Source organism: Nomascus leucogenys, chromosome 20, assembly GCF_006542625.1.
Source record: "Nomascus leucogenys isolate Asia chromosome 20, Asia_NLE_v1, whole genome shotgun sequence".
Taxonomy (NCBI): Eukaryota; Metazoa; Chordata; class Mammalia; order Primates; family Hylobatidae; genus Nomascus; species Nomascus leucogenys.
Window position 1 is genome coordinate 61414507 of NC_044400.1, and position 21194 is coordinate 61435700.

At 36.5% G+C, this 21194-nt stretch overlaps 1 protein-coding gene across 4 annotated transcripts in view; it reads left to right on the forward strand.

The window, feature by feature from the left end:
• PPARGC1A (PPARG coactivator 1 alpha) overlaps window positions 1–20771 on the forward strand; it is a 300453-nt gene extending 279682 nt beyond the window's left edge. For all 4 annotated transcript variants that reach the window (XM_030800949.1, XM_030800951.1, XM_030800950.1 and 1 more), the window contains 4 exons: window positions 73–193; window positions 10889–11010; window positions 11353–11504; window positions 16903–20771. In XM_030800949.1, coding sequence (XP_030656809.1) covers window positions 73–193; window positions 10889–11010; window positions 11353–11504; window positions 16903–17006 — 499 coding nt within the window. In that variant the 3' untranslated portion in view covers window positions 17007–20771. The remainder of the gene's footprint in view (window positions 1–72; window positions 194–10888; window positions 11011–11352; window positions 11505–16902) is intronic.
• Window positions 20772–21194: the final 423 nt, after the last annotated feature.

Below are 21194 nucleotides of genomic sequence, written 5' to 3' on the forward strand. Positions count from 1 at the left end.
TCCCCATATTATTATTCATTTTGCTCATGCAAATTGAGGTGGTTGACTTAGTGATGAAGTTATGTTTCCCAGGTATGACAGCTACGAGGAATATCAGCACGAGAGGCTGAAGAGGGAAGAATATCGCAGAGAGTATGAGAAGCGAGAGTCTGAGAGGGCCAAGCAAAGGGAGAGGCAGAGGCAGAAGGCAATTGTAAGTGGCCTGGAGCTCACTTTTATTTTAAAGTAGGGTTTCTTCTTTTTCTGTGTGCTTTTTTTGGTGATAAATTAGACAATAAACAAAAGCTAAGTCTTTGTTAGTTTGTTAGAACAGGCCATTTTCAGCCTTCTGGCTTTAAAATATCCATAAGTCTTCGGTCCCCGTTTACCTAACTTATTGGAAAACAAAATGTTTAAGTCAGTATATTTCTCACTCACAGTTTCATTCTGAAGTTCATTACTGTTTTCACCTTCTGTTTTGAAAAATGGAGGGAGTAGAGATTTTTTTTTCAGTCGGATATTGGTTCTTTCTGATCACAGGATGAGTTTTTCTTTCTGTTTCCTGTTACTTCTCTCTTTGAGTGGAAAATGAGGAGGGATTGCTATCTCGTTTCAGTTTTTGTCTTTTTGGCCGGCAGGAGACTTAAATTGTCCATGAAGAGACTGAGTTCAAGTTGGATTTAAAGGAGGCAGGGGAGGAAGAGTTGCTAAGAAAGTCATCATTTCTGGCTGGGCACGATGGCTCATGCCTGTAATCCCAGCACTTTGGGAGGCCAAGGCGGGTGGATCACTTAAGGCCAGAAGTTTGAGACCAGCCTGGCCAACATAGGAAACAGGAAACAACACAGGAGACAGGAAATGCTGTCTCTACTAAAAATACAAAAATTAGCCAGGCATGGTGGTGCATGCCTGTAATCCTAGCTACTCAGGAGGCTGAGGCAGGAGAATTGCTTGAACCAGGGAGGTGGAGGTTGCAATGAGCTGAGACTGCACCACTGAACTCCAGCCTGGGTGACAGAGTGAGACTCTGTCTCAAAAAAAAAAAAAAAAAAAAAAAAAAAAGTTATTTCTTCTGTGTGATGGTCGCTATCTAACTGGGTAATTGACACACCCACATTTCTTATGAACTACTTTTCGATGACATTTTATGGATTTCAGCACGACTTACCAGGGGGTATTATATTCACTTGACATATAGACAGTGCTGACCCTTCTGTGTAAAGATCCACATTATATTTGTTTGCTGTCTGAAGATCAGTCCTCATTTTCAGCAGCTGCTGACTAGTGGTTAGGCTTTACCCCAACTCCCTACCGCTGTTTATCAACCTAGACTTTGGATGGCAAAAATAAGTCAGTCCAGTTGTAAAAATCCAGCCCATGCCCGTGGCAGACATTCCTAATCGATAATGGAACTCTTTCCCATTGAGCCCCCTCAGAGCCTTACGGTCTTTTCTGACATGGTGCTCTAGGGAGCCATGACTAATCAATGAGCTATAGCACTGCTTTTATTCAGTGCAGCTGCTGCCTGTCTGTGCTAGCCACTCAGAGTTAGCTCAGTGAAGATCAGCTTTTGACATATCTTGCATCTAAGCTAGCCAAGGCTTAGGGAAATGATTTTTGACTGTAAAGGTTAGATTTATGTGTTATCTTTAAAAAAAACACTAACATCAACACAATTCTGCAAAAGCTATATAAAAGAGCTGACTAATGGAATCAAAATCAAGCATTGGCCAACAGTTACCAGCTGGAGAAAAAAGGTTAAATGAGAGATTTGTTCAACACAGGCACTTAAGGAGAAAGAAGTGAGAAGTAATTGAACACTTAGGCCAAAGTTTTGGAGGGTTTGCTGCCATTTAACTTTGAATCTACCTAAGACTGAATCAAAGGCATTTTGCAAATTACAACAATTTGCCTCATTTTTCTCAACTTCCAAATGAGCAGTGATATTAAGATTTGCCAAAGTGTCATTAGTTAACACTTACGAAGACTAATGAAAATTAAAATTTAATTTTTCTAATATCTCTGTATTTAATTAATGGCCTATTCAATAATTATAATAACTCACATTTATATAGTGACATATAATTTACAAAGCCTTTTAATATGGCACATTATAATCATTGCAAAAGAAAATCATGCTGAGCAAACATGTAGGAAAATGATTATTTTGGTGTTTGCAAATTTATATTTTATAAAATCCTTCATTTTTCCCCCGAAAATAGGACATTAAAGAGAAAGATTAACAGTTTCATCATAAATTTGCTTATATGGCCAAGACACAACACAGTTATAACTAAAGCCAGATTAATATTTTAATCAAAAGTATGTAAATACATGATGTGTTTATTTTATGCCTTCTAAAGATGATTAAGTGCCAGATACTAATAAAGAAAGGAAGGGAGGTGTCTTTTTTGTTGCTAGTTTGGCCCTTTACAGATAGAGAAAGTAGTGTCATTGGTCTAGATGAGACAAAAGCACCCTGAGGGTCACCAGCCTCAGCTTGGAAGCAGATGCTACCCTGTTGTCCCTTTGTGTTACAAATGTTGACTAGTTCCTCTGTTAATTCTTAGATGAAAGTAATCTGTATCAGTTCTCCTCCAAAGAGCACTTGTAATACAAGTGTCAACTTGGTTCTTATTAAATCACTTTACATTAACTAGCCATTTGTGAGAATTTTGGCTTTAAAGTTCGCTTTTGTTTTTGAAAAGTAGATTGAAGGAAACCTAGAACATAGAGATTGTTTACCAACAGAGTGAACTGTAAGTGATAAGTGCTTAATAAAGATTTGGAACTTACTGTTTAACCAATTTCCATTTAGACAATTACATGCTATTTCTATTGAACATGAGTGAAAATTCATAGCTCTTTCCGTAATAAATATTTGCCATTTGGTTGGGATATAAAATTAAGAAAGACATGGTCCCTGTATCCAAGGAGCTTCAACTCTACTGGCAGATAAAGATACACAAACAGGCAATCCCGTGTGATAAGTGCTATTATAAGGGGTGCATCTGTGGCACTGTTGTGGTGGCATATTGGGGGCATCCAGATCTATGTATGAAGGAGAACATCCTCAGACAGGGTAAGACTGATTCCAAATCCTAAAGGGAGAAAGGACAAAGGTTTTCTCCACCTGCAGCATCCAATATGGTAGCCTTTAGCCACATGGTTAATTTGATTGGGCCATATTAAGATGCACTGTGTGATTGGATTTAGAAGACTTAGTATAAGAAAATAGTGTAAAATATTTCATTAATCTTTTTATGTCAATCACAAATTGATATAATAGTTTGGACATGTTGAGCCCAATACAATATATTATTAACATTGAGTTTTTCATATTTTTACTTTTTAAAATGTGGCTCTTAGAAAATTTTACATGACATATACTGCATTATATTATTACTGGACATTGCTGTTTTAGACGGAGGCTATAGCTTATACTAAGTCTCTAAAAAAGAATAAGGTATATTGAGAAACTACTAGTCATTTAATTGGAACACTGAGACACAAGAGAAGCAAGAAATAAGTCTAGAGGGAATGGTGGAAGACAGCCTAAAGGGTCCTATAATTCATGCTAAAGATTTTGAAAGCTATCTTGAAGGCATCGTGGAACTATTTAATGAGTTTACCCACAGGAGTTTTTTTTTTTTTTATTGATTCCCTTCCTCCAGATAGTTAGCTTTCTAGTACCATAATGCATCCCCAAAGTATATTTCTATGGACTTGAGTGCAGGGATACATGCAATGATTTTTAACGGATTTGAAAAAATTAGCTTGAAAATTCATACATAGAAGAGCTAAGGGAACAAGGACAGTCCAGACTTCAGTTGGTCAGGTAGGTGATATTCTTTCAATGTTTGAAACAACCTTAAAGTAATGAGTAAGAAGCAAATTACATATAAGGTATCTTGGGGGCAGTGTTGGGTTTTTCATTAATCAAAGCAATCATATATTTAGGGAACCAGAAAAACAGAGACTCCAAAAGGCAATGAAAAAAAAAACCCTTAGAAATTCAATAATTGTTATTTTACAAAATTAAAGTCATCTTTTTAACCTTTGTCTGCATTACTTCTATTTTGAGTTCCATAAGTAGGAGGTGTTTTAGGAGATCTGTAAACTTTTCATTGCTTATGTTTCTAAAATCCTAATTCAGCCCAAGTTGAGTGAACCAAATCCAAAAGCAAAGAGAACACTAATAATTAGTAATTACCAATGCAAAACCATATATTGTGGTCGAATGTTACCATTGTTTCAGTTGACACTTTCCTGTAATTTCCATCCAGACTCTTTCTCAAAAAGCAATTCACTTTCTGCCTTTCTCAGACTCGTAAGCTTGAAACAATTCAGGTTATATTGGGACTCTGCAAGCCAGAGTTTAGTACTTAATGTCTAAACTGTCACTGCTCTAATTTCTTGTGGAGTTCTAAGTCCAACTCCATTTGCAATCTTTACAGTTTTCTGCCAGAAAACATGATAATAGGATGTTAATTTAAAGGGCAAATCTAGACATTGTGATACGGCTCAGCACTTAAAACCAAAACCAAATCTGCTCGGGTGGCAATGACTACTTTACTTCTCTGTTGGTCAGTGTCCAGCTCAGAAGCCAGGGACAGTGTATTACTGCTGATAATTATAAACTTCTTCCAAATGAAATGAAAAACACTGTGCAATTACTCAGAGTTTTTTTTTTTTTATTTGAGATGGAGTCTTGCTCTGTTGCCCAGGCTGGAATGCAGTGGCACGATCTTGGCTCACTGCAAGCTCCGCCTCCTGGGTTCACGCCATTCTTCTGCCTCAGCCTCCTGAGTAGCTGGGACTACAGGTGCCTACCACCACGCATGGCTAATTTTTTATATTTTTAGTAGAGACGGGGTTTCACCGTGTTGGCCAGGCTGGTCTCGATCTCCTGACCTCGTGATCTGCCCACCTCGGCCTCCCAAAGTGCCCAGAGTTATTCTTTTTTGGAGAAAATGAAATAGCTTTCTATTCAAGCCTCTTTAAAGAGATATTTTATGTGAGTGAGTATATGTTATATTGTGACTCTAAGTTCAATATTTAGAAATATTCAGTTTTATGGAAAGATGAATAAATTATAGAGATCTGCTATACAACATAGTACCTATAGTTAACTATGCTATTGTACACTTTAAAATGTTGAGAGATAGATTTCATGTTATTCACACACACACACACATACACACACACACACACACAAGAAAAAAACACAAAAGAACACAAGGAAATTTTGGAGGTGATGAATACATATAGTACCATGATTGTGATGATGGTATCAAGGATATAGGCATATGTCTAAACCCATCAAAATGTATATGTTTAATAGGTACAATTTTTTGATATATCAATTATACTTCAGTGAAGCTTTTTTAAAAAGTAGCTATGCATACTCTTATTCTATAATTTTCATGTTTTCTGACTTACCAGTATGTTTACTTGCATGTTAGCATTTATTTGCATCTTACCTTTTAAGTAGACTAACCTGGACTTATTCACATTAACCAGCCTTAGACACTAAGCAGGGATAGTAGCACACGGTACTTGAATGGGGGACACTTTGGAAAAATTTAATGCTACAATTTTGTTTTTTCTCTAAGAACACTTCCTAGTAGTAGGCATTTATTGACTACCTACTGAATTAGGTTAGATAATCAATATTAACGGCAAGAAAGAAAAACACTTTTAGCATTTTTTAGAATCTTTGTATTTCTTTCTATCTGTACCTTTCCATGACTCTCCACTCTACTCACCTTTTCTTTTTTTTTTTTTTTTTTTTTTTTTGAGACAGAGTCTCGCTCTGTCGCCCAGGCTGGAGTGCAGTGGCGCGATCTCGGCTCACTGCAAGCTCCGCCTCCCGGGTTTACGCCATTCTCCTGCCTCAGCCTCTCCGAGTAGCTGGGACGACAGGCACCTGCCACCACGCCCGGCTAATTTTTTCTGTATTTTTAGTAGAGACGGGGTTTCACCGTGGTCTCGATCTCCTGACCTCGTGATCCGCCCGCCTCGGCCTCCCAAAGTGCTGGGATTACAAGCGTGAGCCACCGCGCCTGGCCTCCACTCACCTTTTCTTTTAGTTGGAATACACCATACACTCAATGGTATTTATAATATCTTTGCAATTTTTGAGGCAGTCAGGTTACAGTTAATCTAGGAATGAACACCAGTATTTCACTGCCAAATTTGATATGTAGTTTCCTTAGCATAGAAAAAAAGATTTTTACATTATTCTGACTTGCAAACATAGAGAGCTGAAATCTACATTATATCAAGCTCTTCCTTGTTACCTAGCTTAAAGGACATTTTAGAGAGATCACCCATTAAAAGCATTAAATGCTTGGCATAGATAAGAATTCAACAAATGTTCATCTCTCTACTACCTTCTGTCTTTTCTTAGTCAAACCCCTTTATCAGGAGTAGTTTATTTGATGAGAAACAACCACTGTTTGTTTTCCTCCAGTAACTGGGAAGCTCCAGACTCTTTTTGATAAAGATTTTAGTAATGTGAAGTCAGTTAATTCAGTCAGTTTTTTGTTTCTTTCTTTATCCCCCATGTTTTGGTATAATGAGGATTTACTATAGATGTTAATGCAATGTAAGTCTTCAATTTTATTATCCACCCCATCAGCTTACTAGCTTTTGTGAAAACTGAAGCTAAAAGTTATTTGATAAATGTTCCATCCTCCTCAATAGTGAAAACTGGTCCGAAAATCATTTTTCAAGGAGCTGTTTCCAAAGGTTTAGAGTTCCTCCAAGCCTTTAAGAAGTTGAAAATGTTATTAAGCATTTTGATTTCTTTTCCTTTCATCTCCTGTTTAGAAATTAATGTCTTGAAAAATTGGCTGCAAATGTTAAGGTTTTTTAAAGATATGAAATCTATTCATCTGTCTAATACAACTGCAACATGTTTAAAAGAATCAGTTCCTTGCTAGACATTTGGCCAATCTTAGAAAGATTTTTGTCTTTGCTTTCTAGGCATTTGGATGCCTTTTATTTTCATTTTTAGCAGTAGGAAAATCAAGCACTTCAATAATTTTCTCAAATAAGCATTTCAACATGTATTCAATCTCTGATCTTTGTAAGGTAGTGAGGCATGGCCCCATTCCTGTGTTTCATAAAAAGAGATGGTAGAAAAATAGGTAATTCAAGTAATTGTGGAAAACCCCTTCGGTTTCCTGTTTCTCCCCTCTAGGTTATATCTTCTTTTTACTGTAGAATGTATCAGTATCCATTATTAAAGGTCCTCTGGTTTATATTTTGTATGGGATCGTTGCTGCATACAACTTCATATAAAGCTGCAATTCAGAGACTGTCCCAGTATGTCTGCATATGGGCATACATATGGTCGATTTTCGCTTTAACTTCAAATTTCCTTGAATACATAGGCTGTGTTTATTCCCATAATGGTAGTTGAGCAATTTCTTTGCAATGTCTCAATTTCTTTCTCTCACTTCTGCATTTCCCCCTCCTCTCTATACAGTAGTAACTTTTCTAAAAGTCTCACTAAAAAAAATTCCTTAACACCCGTGAAAGCAGGCGCCAGGAAATTTAAGTTTAGATAACAGTCCCATCACATTTGGCTGTTTGACTAGAGCTGGCTGTGTAAATAGAATGGGATGTGGTGTTATGATTCCCTTGCTCAAGTGTGCATCGATGGTCTAGGATGTGCCTCTTCATCCATTTCTACTTTCTGACTGCCAGGATGTACTTGGTGCTGTGAAGTGGCACAATCACAGCCTTCAGTTGAGACATACAATCTGCATGGAAGGGCATCAGGCAGCCTGCACTGGTTACTCTGCTTCATCTGGTCATTTATTTAGTCTCAATAGCTATTGTTCGTAGAGTTCTGTTTTACCAACTACCTTTGATTTTCAGAGGTGATATTTATGAATGAGATTCCTGCAAACATGTAGCTACTTCTTACACTTAAATCTGTAAAAACAAATTATGGAAATCTTTGTTTCTTCACTCAACTGAGCTACCTGAGCATGGTTTTTTTTTTTTTTTTTTTTTTTTTTTCCTGTGATAAAACACCAAATCTAACTTTCCTTCTCCTTTGTGTTGGAGAGTCTCAGAGAAGAAGGACCACTCTTAGGCATCTTTGATGTAATGAAGGGAATGGGATAAGTGTTCAAGATGATTGATTAGTAACTGATTGATTTTACAACAGATATTCATTGACAGTCTGTTATGTTTTGATGCTTTGTTTAAAATACAGTAGTGAATAGAACAGATACGGTCTCTACTGTCATGAAGCTTTTATTATCCTGGGCAGGTGGACATTAAACAGTGGATAAACTATTAATTATAACTGGAAAGGAGAGTTTTCCATAAGAGCAACTAATAGGAATTCTGACCTAATTGCAAGTCTCAGAAAAAATGTGATTGTTGAGCTTAAGGTTGTTGTAGACAGTGTGTGTATGTGAGAGGCTTGGGAGTGGTGCAGTGTGAATAGGGTGTCCCAGTAGCAGGGAAAGAGCATGTGCAAAGGCTTTGGGAAGGAAGGTGCACAGTATATACTAGACTAATAGAAGCTCAGTGTGGCTGGAAAAGAGTCACAGAAAGAATGCGATATAAGCGATAAAGCCCATGATGACAACAGGCCCAGACCATACAGGGCCTTGTAGGTCTTGTTAATGATTTAGGTTTTTCATTAAAAGTTATGAGAAGCCATTGGAATATTTTAGAAGTTAATGGACATCATTGGATTCCTGTTTTCTTAGCAAAGACTATCCTAACAACAATGGAAGAATAGATTGGAGAAGAATAAACATGGACACAGATCCAAGTTAAGAGATTGTTTGTTACACTAGTCCAGAAAGAAGCTGGAGGCTTGGCTTAGGACAAGCGGAATAAAGAAAATAGATTACAGAGAGATTTAGGAGATACAAATTAATAGGACTTGAGTGGTTAGACATGTGGAGAGGACCAAGAGAAAGGAGTAAAGGGAGGTACTTAAATTTCTGTCCTAAATAACTAGCTAGATGGTGTTCATTTCACTAATACAAGAACATTGGGAAAGAACCAAATGGGGAGAGGGCAAGGCTGGAGGGTTGGGCTTTGGTAAGGTTGGTGTAGTGTGAGGTTCCTCAGGCACAAGCAAGCTGAGATGTCAAGTAGATAGTTGATTATTTGCACCTGAGGCTGAGATGAATTTACTTTCCTAATAAAAAATAGAGGCAAGAATGTTAAATATGGTAGAATAAGATCAGACATTGGTTAGCTTATCATCCAGGAAGATACAGGGTCTGCAAATTGTTCAGTTACATTTCACAAATGCTTGTGGGGTGCCTACTCCTTACCAGATTCTTGGCCAAATACTGGGCTTAAGCAAAGGAAAACCATTCAGTAAATAAGAAAGGGCATCTTTTTGCTTTCAGCCCAAATTACTCTTTTCATCACCCCAGACCAGGGACTCTCAGTACATCCAAAGAAAACTCTTGGGCAAGCTAAGTCTGTACCTCAGTTCTCTGCTTCTAGTCTTTGCTTCAACCTAACTTAAATCTCTGCAACCTTAAATTCATTTTATCATTGTTTGTCCTTAGTATACATCAAACTAGTTGGTGAGCACATTCTTTATATTAACTCCTTACGTTCTTAAAACTTTGAGAGACATCATAACTTTTGGCCTTATCTTCTTGGAACAAGAGGTATAGGATTGCTTCTTACACTAAGAATGCATTGCTGTGCTTTAAAAAAAGAATTTATCCTCAGGCTATAAAATATTATTCCTGTATTTTGTAGGTTATAAATTACTGATGACTTTCAGATTATGATGATATTGACTCCACTTGTGAAAATTAGGCCACACCCCTCTAGTCTGTTCCTAAAATAAGACTAGATTTATTGGCAAAGTGAAATTTATAGCCTCTTTTATTTAGCTCTTATTCTTCGGAGACTCATGGCTTAAAATGGCCTACATTTTAAGACTGTATTTCTTAAATTATTGTCTTTGGACCACCTGCATCAAAATAGCTGGGGTGTGCTTCTTAAAAATGAAGGTTGTAGAACCTTATCTTACATTTTTTTTTAGTACAACTAGATAAAGCCCAATCATTTGCATTTTTAATTAGCACCCCAAGTAATTTTTATTTATAGCAGAGTTTAAGAACCACTCTTTTGAGGACGTCAGTATTTGTTCATCTCAGTATTAGAATTCTGAGTTAATGAGAAATGTAATAGTTTTGTAAGCTAGGTCAGTTTCATAACAATTTTGATTCATAATCAAGTCACAAATGTTCAAATATTTAATAGGTATTGTTCCATGATTTGAAAAAGGAATGCACTATACAGGATTTCTTTTCTAACACATCAAGTTCATCTGAGAGTAGAACAGAGACAGATAGGAAAGGTAGAGAAGAGTAGAGGTGAAGAGAAGAATCTATGTGAGCAAGAAGAGATTGATACTGAAGAAATGGGAATTAATACTTGGTCCAAATGTAGTCTTTCCTTCCATTGTAGTGTATGTTTTGCTCTAATTGCCATGCTCGGTGGGGTTTCTTATGCATGACTGTACATTTATGAATGTTTCTAGAGGGTTAGCTTTTTTTTTTTTTTTTTTGAGATGGAGTCTCGCTCTGTCGCCCATGCTGAAGTGCAGTGGCACAATCTCGGCTCACTGCAACCTCTGCCTCCTGGGTTCAAGCAATTCTCTGCCTCAGCCTCCTGAGTAGCTGAGATTACAGGTGCCCACCACCATGCCTGGCCGATTTTTGTATTTTTAGTAGAGATGGGGGTTTCACCATCTTGGCCAGGCTGGTCTTGAACTCCTGACCTCATGATCCACCTGCCTCGGCCTCCCAAAGTGCTGAGATTACAGGTGTGAGCCACTGTGCCCGGCTGAGGGTTAGCTTTTTTCCCATCTCCAGAACTCTCTCCTTCCTTCCCCTCATAGGAAGAGCGCCGTGTGATTTATGTCGGTAAAATCAGACCTGACACAACACGGACAGAACTGAGGGACCGTTTTGAAGTTTTTGGTGAAATTGAGGAGTGCACAGTAAATCTGCGGGATGATGGGTGAGAATCTTGAAGATTATTTCTTGTTTAGAAGCTGACGTATGTAAAAAATTATAGCCATAAGATTACTGGGATGGGAGTTGCCAATGTAAGTGCTTTGACAGATGACATGTTGAGTTCAGAACCTTATTTATTTTCTTTCATCCCTATTTATTAATCTTTCTAGTTGAGATTTCCTGTCCCAGAAATAAGTATTTAGCTGCTTGACAGGACAATCACACTGATAAATGGATGCAGTGGCTCAGACACTGGCACTGGAGAAGTCTCACAAAGTAGAAAGGGTTACAGTCCCATATGCTAATACTTCTTAACCAGCTTTGAACTTTTCTTTGTCCGTTGCAGAGACAGCTATGGTTTCATTACCTACCGTTATACCTGTGATGCTTTTGCTGCTCTTGAAAATGGATACACTTTGCGCAGGTCGAATGAAACTGACTTCGAGCTGTACTTTTGTGGACGCAAGCAATTTTTCAAGTCTAACTATGCAGACCTAGGTATGGATTTTATTGTACGTGGAATGAGGAATCCATAATGTAGAGCTCAAGATGGGAGCAAACATAATCCGTAGGCACCTTGAGTTGAACCATCACTTTATTTTACTAAAGGGAATGTTTGAATACAGATTTTTAAGAAAAATGTCTAAGACAGTTTCAGAAGAAAGGGGCCTAGGTTTTGGCAAGAAAGGACAGAAGTAAATTCTTTGTACTATCTACTAAGGTGCTGAAAATTGTGGTAGGTATGTATATGGATATTGTGTGTTTCCACATGTGTTCATGATTTCTGTATGTGTGTTGTGTGTGCATGCAGCTTTATATTTTGTGAGTGCATGTATTGTGTGTATCTCTGTGGATAGTGTGTGTCTTTGTGTGTTGTGTGAATATTAAACATGTATGTGTGTGGTATTGTGCTTTGTGTGTGCATGTGTTGTGCAGATGTGTGTGGCTATCATGTGTCTACATGTGTGTATGTATGCAGATATTGTATGTGTCTACATGTGTTTATGATTCGTGTGTGTGTGTGTGTGTGTGTGTTTGTAACCTGATTTTGCCTTCCAGGCCTACCCTGAATCCTTTCACGAACCATAGCATTGCCATCATTGTTTTATGGAACAGAATATGCAAGTCTCATTTTTTCTTATTATTTCACAGACACTTAGAAATATCATCATTTTCTATGAACTACAGCTAGAGAGAAGAAAATTAAATTTCACTTACTAAATCACACTATGCTTTCTTTAAAAAAAAAAAAAAAAGAAAAGAAACACCTGTTATTTGTTGAGTCCTTCCATATGCCAGACACTGTGCCAGGAGCTTTGAAAGCATTTTCCATTTAATTACTAGAACTAACCTAGGAGGTGTATATTATTATTATCATCCCCATTTTACAGATAAGGAAACTGAAGCATACATAATATTAAATTTTCCTGTTATAAAAGCTGTACAGACTCAAGGGGTAAAATGTGGTAAATATAAAAAGGTATTGAGAAAAAAAATTAAAATCATGTATCAGCCTGTCATCCAGGAATAACCACTATTACCAACGAAATGATTTGCCTTCCAGTATTTTGTCTCAGCATGTCTAATTTCTTATAGTTGAATTTATATATATATATTTATTTATATATATATAAACTTCCAAATTCTACTTTTCTCAATTAATATATAAATTCATGTTCTGCTGTGACTCACAAGATTAAAAATAATTTATTAACATACTTTAATGGTTGCACAGTATTTTGCTGAGTGAATAGTACCATTATATTTAGTCATTACATTATAGCCAAACATTTAATTTTTAATTTTTCAATATTATAAATAATGCTAAAATGGACATCTTAATTTCCTTTCCAATTTTAATTTTGTTTATTTGCATGTTGTTCCCCATCTAATGTGTGCCTTGTAAGCCTTTAAATTCTTTGAGGAAGGAAAGTGACAGAGGTCTTGTGCATATGACATAATTATATTAAATTTATTTGTAACATTTCTCATGGAATTAACATATAAATCTAGTCCTCATCATTAGATATCTATATGCACTTTGGGTTGGTATAAAGAAGGAAACAAATACCAAATACAGGGATTTTTTTTCTTCTGTCCAACGAAGGGATGTCTTCCTAGAGTAATTGATGCAGGTGATGTGCATTGTTCACAGGGAATATGCTATAATTCACTCCAGAAGCTAAATAGATAGTGGGAAGCAGTGGAGAGGCAGCTGACTGTTAGAGAGATAGCAGGCTAGGGATGAAAATACAGAACGTGGCAAGTCATTTGTTCAAATGTTGGCTGATAAAAACAGTCAAGACGGATTGAAGTGTTGAGTTGATTTGACTTATTTTCTTCAGTGATGAAGGCCAGGGTGTTTCTAGTCTCTCAAAACATCTAGAGTTTAAAATAAGCTACCTAGAGGGGCCTTTAGATCTACGATTCATCACTGGTAAAGAGGGAGGATTGGATGGTATTTCCAAATTGAACTGGAGCCTCCTTGAAATATTTCTAAGAAGAATGCTTCCTCTCTCGTTATCTCCCTGCCTAGCCGGCAGCAATAGAAACTTTGCCATTGCTAAGCTCGTTCTGTATGTTCTGAAAAGTATGTTTGATGTGCATTGTAGTAGCATGGATTTTTCCAATTCCCTCAAGCTCTATGATGGCACAAAGGTAGTTTTTTTCTGAGCTCCAGCATCGTATAGTCTGAAGAGGCCAGGCTTTGGAATCCTGCAGACCTGGGATTGAAATCTGACTTACCACTGCCGTTGGGCAAACAACTCAACCCCTTCAGTTCTGCTTCTTCATTTGTAAAATACCGTATAGTGTTATTGTGAAGATTAAATGTTTGTGATGCTATTAGCACAGTGTCTGGCATAACATAGGTGCTCAATAAATAGTGGCTATGGTTGTAATTTAAAATGATGGGAATGAGAAGTTAGTTAGAAGTGTAAAGTTGTTTTAAAATGGAAGAATCGACTCTAGGAATCAGCTTTGGAACTCAAAACATTTTTCCTGTGTCTTGTCTTTGTTCCCTGAAGAATTCAAATATTCCTGTGCTCCCCATATTTAGTGTTCATGCACGCTTCAGGGCATACGAGTATACTGGACTCAGGGGTTAGGAGCTTACACATATGTCACAATAGTAAAGCAAAAATGATGTGACACAGATTAATTTTACCAAGACAGGAAAGTTACTTATCATTCTAGATAGATTTAACCAATTTTCTTTCTGTTTACTTGCTCCCCCAAATTAAGTTAGCTTATACATCCTATTTCTCTACTACTGAAACTAGATAATGGTGACTACAATATTGTTAGAGCAAAACATAACGATTTCAGCTACTATTTATGACCCAGTTTTATAAATGAGGGTGAGAGATTAAAATGACTTGATCAAGGTTAAAACAGTGAAGCCAAGATTTAAGTTCTAGTTGCCATGAATCTGTAGTCTGTGTGTCTGTCTTTCTATTTACTGTCTTATAAGCAAATGGATCTTTCCAAAGACCTCAGTGAAAAAAAATCAGAGGAGAAAGACAAAGAGAAATTAAAGTAGGACTACAGGATCCAAACAGAAAGATGGGTCAGTATTATGAATGTAATAGTTTTGATTATGAATTAGTTATGTTATATAACTTAAACATTTAAAAAAAGACACATACATTATAAATTATTCATTAACTGAAATGAATGTATTGTATTATCAGTATTCTTGATTATACACGTAACTTTATGTATTTCTTTGCCATTCATTGATAAATCATCCCCACATCCCAATATAAATATTTTCAACCATGGCTTTAATAATATTTTGGTGTTTGAGATTAGTATATTCCTCAGCAAATATCAATTTGAGTGCCTCCTTTGTGCCAACAGTTTTTCAGGTGCTGGGAATATAAGTGTGATGTGATTTGTTTCAAATAATACAGTATCATTATTTATAACAATTTATTTTGAAAAATTAGAGTGGCTTGAGTTATTCCTATAACATTTTTATTATACCTTACTGTGCTCCAATATCCTTTCATTAGCAGGAGAGAAGTTGGTGGAGTAGATGTTATTGCCTCAGAAATTAAATGTAACCACATTCCATCTCATGCAACAAAAAATATTTTTGGTTGTTTTCTGAGTAACAGTGTGCCTGTATAAGTGGGTATATATGTGAACACTATATTTCACAGTGAAGAAACTCTTGAGAACTATTATTTCACATTTTTAAAAATATTTGCTAATAAAATACAGAAACACTGAAATTCTAGAGTTTGCTTAGAATATTGCAAAGTAAGGAAACTTAAAATATTCTCAAAGTGTTCCTCAAGGAAAGGTATGTGTGTATGTCCCTGATGGTTCCAGGCTGACTTTTATCACACAAACTCCATCATTGGGGGAATCTTCCCTCTTGATCTACAATGCAAGTGGAATTCTGATTTCAGACTAATCTCTAGCAATGAGCTAGACTTTTTTTTTTTGTCTCTACAAAAAAGATTTTGATGTAACAGCAGTTGTTTGTGAGGCCTTAGCAATACAAGAAAAGCATTCATTAATCTATGAAGAGAAGCGTTGAAGCCAGTGTAATTTAAGAATTGACTATTTAAGATGTTATTGAGGAAAGATTGGCCAGTTTTGGCTCTGTTTCTTATGATTGAGACTGTAATTGTTCTCGTTGCTCTTACCTTAAAAAACTTGCTGAAAAAAACTCAGTAAAGACCAAAGGTGATCAGAATGAAAGGAAAACATAAATAAAGACATTTCTTTGTCTTTAAATCTAGGTATGTAAAGGTAGATTGAAACTTGGGAAATGGGATAGTCAGGCTGGTGCTAGAGAGCTTGGTTTGCAATCTTGTCAGCAAAACATTTTAGGTCAACGATTATGCCTCTGTAGTATCTAGTATTACACCCTTCTATTACTTTGACCATTTTGATTTTGTAACTTACTTACTCTGGGAAAAGCATGGGAATTCTAATATTTTGGTAGAATTGTTAGTTTTCCAGAATGGTTTTGCTTTCCTTCAAATAAATGTTTTCAAAAGAATTAATGTAATGTATTTATAAGAGGCTTTTTATTATATTTCCAAGCCACCCTTTGTTACTTGCAAGACCAGCAGGAATATCTGGCTTTTTCATAGAAGTCAATGGAGAAAAAACAGGAATATTTAACAGAATTTTACTTTGCTTTCTATATTGCTAAAATGTATCTATTTTGTTAAGGTCTATTTGAAGTAGCAGTGAAATTTTGCTCAAAAGCTTACTTGGACTAGTTTAAGAGTCTAAGAAGGGCATGACTTTATTTATACCTGCACTTTATTTCTTCTTTCCGAATTTACTCTCCTGGGATGTGAAGCATTTCTTTCAACCTTCCAATTTGGGGAGAATTTGCACCAAAATTTCTGGGAGGCCCAGAGGTACAGAAGTAGAGGACCACATCATATGTCCCCTCCCGCCTCAAAGAGAAGCATCAGGTTGAAGTTTAGGGGAAATTCTCATGATTCTTTCTCTCATACTCAACTGGATTTTATGCTCAATGAAATTAATCCCATTGAATAGGAAAATTAGTTGCAGCTTGTACTCTCACGTCTACATCTAAGTTATTGAGGAACCATGGGCAAGTTATTTGATGTGTCGGGGGGAAGGGGAGGGTGGTTATCTGCCAGAGATATATTAACGTGTGCTCTGCCTAACTAACTCCCAGGGTGTTTTAAGCCTAAATGAGTCAACAGGTGAGTGTTTTTGAAAGCTCACTACTCCCCGTCCTCTTCCTATATATCCATATATGTCCAATAAAATCTGGATTTTTCTTCTAAAGTATATTGATTGGAAGAGTTGTTATCGAATCCGGTAATCTTGAATTGGAATAATTGAGTTAATGGCCATCAGCAAAGTGTGTATCTAAACTGGCTTGTGTTTCTTTCAGATTCAAACTCAGATGACTTTGACCCTGCCTCCACCAAGAGCAAGTATGACTCTCTGGATTTTGATAGTTTACTGAAAGAAGCTCAGAGAAGCTTGCGCAGGTAACATGTTCCCTAGCTGAGGATGACAGAGGGATGGCGAATACCTCATGGGACAGCGCGTCCTTCCCTAAAGACTATTGCAAGTCATACTTAGGAATTTCTCCTACTTTACACTCTCTGTACAAAAACAAAACAAAACAACAACAATACAACAAGAACAACAACAACAATAACAACAATGGTTTACATGAACACAGCTGCTGAAGAGGCAAGAGACAGAATGATATCCAGTAAGCACATGTTTATTCATGGGTGTCAACTTTGCTTTTCCTGGAGTCTCTTGGTGATGGAGTGTGTGTGTGTGCATGTATGTGTGTGTGTATGTATGTGTGTGGTGTGTGTGCTTGGTTTAGGGGAAGTATGTGTGGGTACATGTGAGGACTGGGGGCACCTGACCAGAATGTGCAAGGGCAAACTATTTCAAATGGCAGCAGTTCCATGAAGACACACTTAAAACCTAGAACTTCAAAATGTTCGTATTCTATTCAAAAGGAAAAAATATATATATATATAAATTAAAAAGGAAAGAAAACTAACAACCAACCAACCACAAACCACCCTAAAATGACAGCCGCTGATGTCTGAGCATCAGCCTTTGTACTCTGTTTTTTTAAGAAAGTGCAGAATCAACTTGAAGCAAGCTTTCTCTCATAACGTAATGATTATATGACAATCCTGAAGAAACCACAGGTTCCATAGAACTAATATCCTGTCTCTCTCTCTCTTTTTTTTTTCTTTTTCCTTTTGCCATGGAATCTGGGTGGGAGAGGATACTGTGGGCACCAGAATGCTAAAGTTTCCTAACATTTTGAAGTTTCTGTAGTTCGTCCTTAATCCTGACACCCATGTAAATGTCCAAAATGTTGATCTTCCACTGCAAATTTCAAAAGCCTTGTCAATGGTCAAGCGTGCAGCTTGTTCAGCGGTTCTTTCTGAGGAGCGGACACCGGGTTACGTTACTAATGAGAGTTGGGTAGAACTCTCTGAGGTGTGTTCAGATAGTGTAATTAATTGCTACATTCTCTGATGTAGTTAAGTATTTACAGATGTTAAATGGAGTATTTTTATTTTATGTATATACTATACAACAATGTTCTTTTTTGTTACAGCTATGCACTGTAAATGCAGCCTTCTTTTCAAAACTGCTAAATTTTTCTTAATCAAGAATATTCAAATGTAATTATGAGGTGAAACAATTATTGTACACTAACATATTTAGAAGCTGAACTTACTGCTTATATATATTTGATTGTAAAAACAAAAAGACAGTGTGTGTGTCTGTTGAGTGCAACAAGAGCAAAATGATGCTTTCCGCACATCCATCCCTTAGGTGAGCTTCAATCTAAGCATCTTGTCAAGAAATATCCTAGTCCCCTAAAGGTATTAACCACTTCTGCGATATTTTTCCACATTTTCTTGTCGCTTGTTTTTCTTTGAAGTTTTATACACTGGATTTGTTAGGGGAATGAAATTTTCTCATCTAAAATTTTTCTAGAAGATATCATGATTTTATGTAAAGTCTCTCAATGGGTAACCATTAAGAAATGTTTTTATTTTCTCTATCAACAGTAGTTTTGAAACTAAAAGTCAAAAATCTTTTTAAAATGCTGTTTTGTTTTAATTTTTGTGATTTTAATTTGATACAAAATGCTGAGGTAATAATTATAGTATGATTTTTACAATAATTAATGTGTGTCTGAAGACTATCTTTGAAGCCAGTATTTCTTTCCCTTGGCAGACTATGACGATGGTATTTATCTGTATTTTTTACAGTTATGCATCCTGTATAGATACTGATATTTCATTCCTTTGTTTACTAAAGAGACATATTTATCAGTTGCAGATAGCCTATTTATTATAAATTATGAGATGATGAAAATAATAAAGCCAGTGGAAATTTTCTACCTAGGATGCATGACAATTGTCAGGTTGGAGTGTAAGTGCTTCATTTGGGAAATTCAGCTTTTGCAGAAGCAGTGTTTCTACTTGCACTAGCATGGCCTCTGACGTGACCATGATGTTGTTCTTGATGACATTGCTTCTGCTAAATTCAATAAAAACTTCAGAAAAACCTCCATTTTGAGCATCAGGATTTCATCTGAGTGTGGAGTCCCTGGAATGGAATTCAGTAACGTTTGGAGTGTGTATTCAAGTTTCTAAATTGAGATTCGATTACTGTTTGGCTGACATGACTTTTCTGGAAGACATGATACACCTACTACTTAATTGTTCTTTTCCTTTCTCTCACCCAACATGATCTTATAAGATGGATTTCACCCCCAGGCCAATGCAGCTAATTTTGATAGCTGCATTCATTTATCACCAGCATATTGTGTTCTGAGTGAATCCACTGTTTGTCCTGTCGGATGCTTGCTTGATTTTTTGGCTTCTTATTTCTAAGTAGATAGAAAGCAATAAAAATACTATGAAATAAAAGAACTTGTTCACAGGTTCTGCGTTACAACAGTAACACATCTTTAATCCGCCTAATTCTTGTTGTTCTGTAGGTTAAATGCAGGTATTTTAACTCTGTGTGAACGCCAAACTAAAGTTTACAGTCTTTCTTTCTGAATTTTGAGTATCTTCTGTTGTAGAATAATAATAAAAAGACTATTAAGAGCAATAAATTATTTTTAAGAAATCGATATTTAGTAAATCCTATTATGTGTTCAAGGACCACATGTGTTCTCTATTTTGCCTTTAAATTTTTGTGATCCAATTTTAAATAATACATTCTCCTTTTTGCCCTGGATTGTTGACATGAATGGAATACTTGGTTTCTTTTCTTACTTAGCAAAAGACAGCACTACAGGTATCATATTGAGGATTAATTCATCCCCCCCACCCCCAGCCTGACAAATATTGTTACCATGAAGATAGTTTTCTTCAATGGACTTCAAATTGCATCTAAAATTAGTGGAGCTTTTGTATCTTCTGCAGACACTGTGGGTAGCCCATCAAAATGTAGGCTGTGCTCCTCTCATTTTTATTTTTATTTTTTGGGAGAGAATATTTCAAATGAACACGTGCACGCCATCATCACTGGAGGCAAATTTCAGCATAGATCGGTAGGATTTTTAGATGACCGTGGGCCATTGCCTTCATGCCGTGGTAAGTACCACATCTACAATTTTGGTAACCGAACTGGTGCTTTAGTAATGTGGATTTTTTTCTTTTTTAAAAGAGATGATGTAGCAGAATAATTCTTCCAGTGCAACAAAATCAATTTTTTGCTAAACGACTCCGAGAACAACGATTGGGCTGTCAACATTCAAAGCAGCAGAGAGGGAACTTTGCACTATTGGGGTATGATGTTTGGGTCAGTTGAAAAAAGGAAACCTTTTCATGCCTTTAGATGTGAGCTTCCAGTAGGTAATGATTATGTGTCCTTTCTTGATGGCTGTAATGAGAACTTCAATCACTGTAGTCTAAGACCTGATCTATAGATGACCTAGAATAGCCATGTACTATAATGTGATGATTCTAAATTTGTACCTATGTGACAGACATTTTCAATAATGTGAACTGCTGATTTGATGGAGCTACTTTAAGATTTGTAGGTGAAAGTGTAATACTGTTGGTTGAACTATGCTGAAGAGGGAAAGTGAGCGATTAGTTGAGCCCTTGCTGGGCCTTTTTTCCACCTGCCAATTCTACATGTATTGTTGTGGTTTTATTCATTGTATGAAAATTCCTGTGATTTTTTTTAAATGTGCAGTACACATCAGCCTCACTGAGCTAATAAAGGGAAACGAATGTTTCAAATCTACTTCTGCTTTTCTTATTTATCGTACCCAAACTCCTGGCATGTTTCTCAGATCAGTACCCATTACTCACTTATTATTATTCTATTTCCTCTCTGGCTCTCTTTCCCTTTCTCCCTGCTTTTCCATATTCATGGATGCATTTCAGCTCTAAGGTAAAGTGCACCTTCTGTATCTTGTCTTTTTCTAAACAGCAAAGGCAGACGTGGTGGTTTCTATAACGAACGTACAGAGGTGAAAAATGACATGGGATTGTATCAAATGGAATAGCTCTATTTTTGTACTTAACCCTGGGAAGTGTGTATTTTTAAGTACAAGCTCTTTCCCCAGGGAAAAACTCACCGAATATTCAGTACAGAAAGCGATTTTGTTGTAGATGGACTGAATATTTCTCCAAGACTTGTAACAGGATGCAGTTCCCCATCATA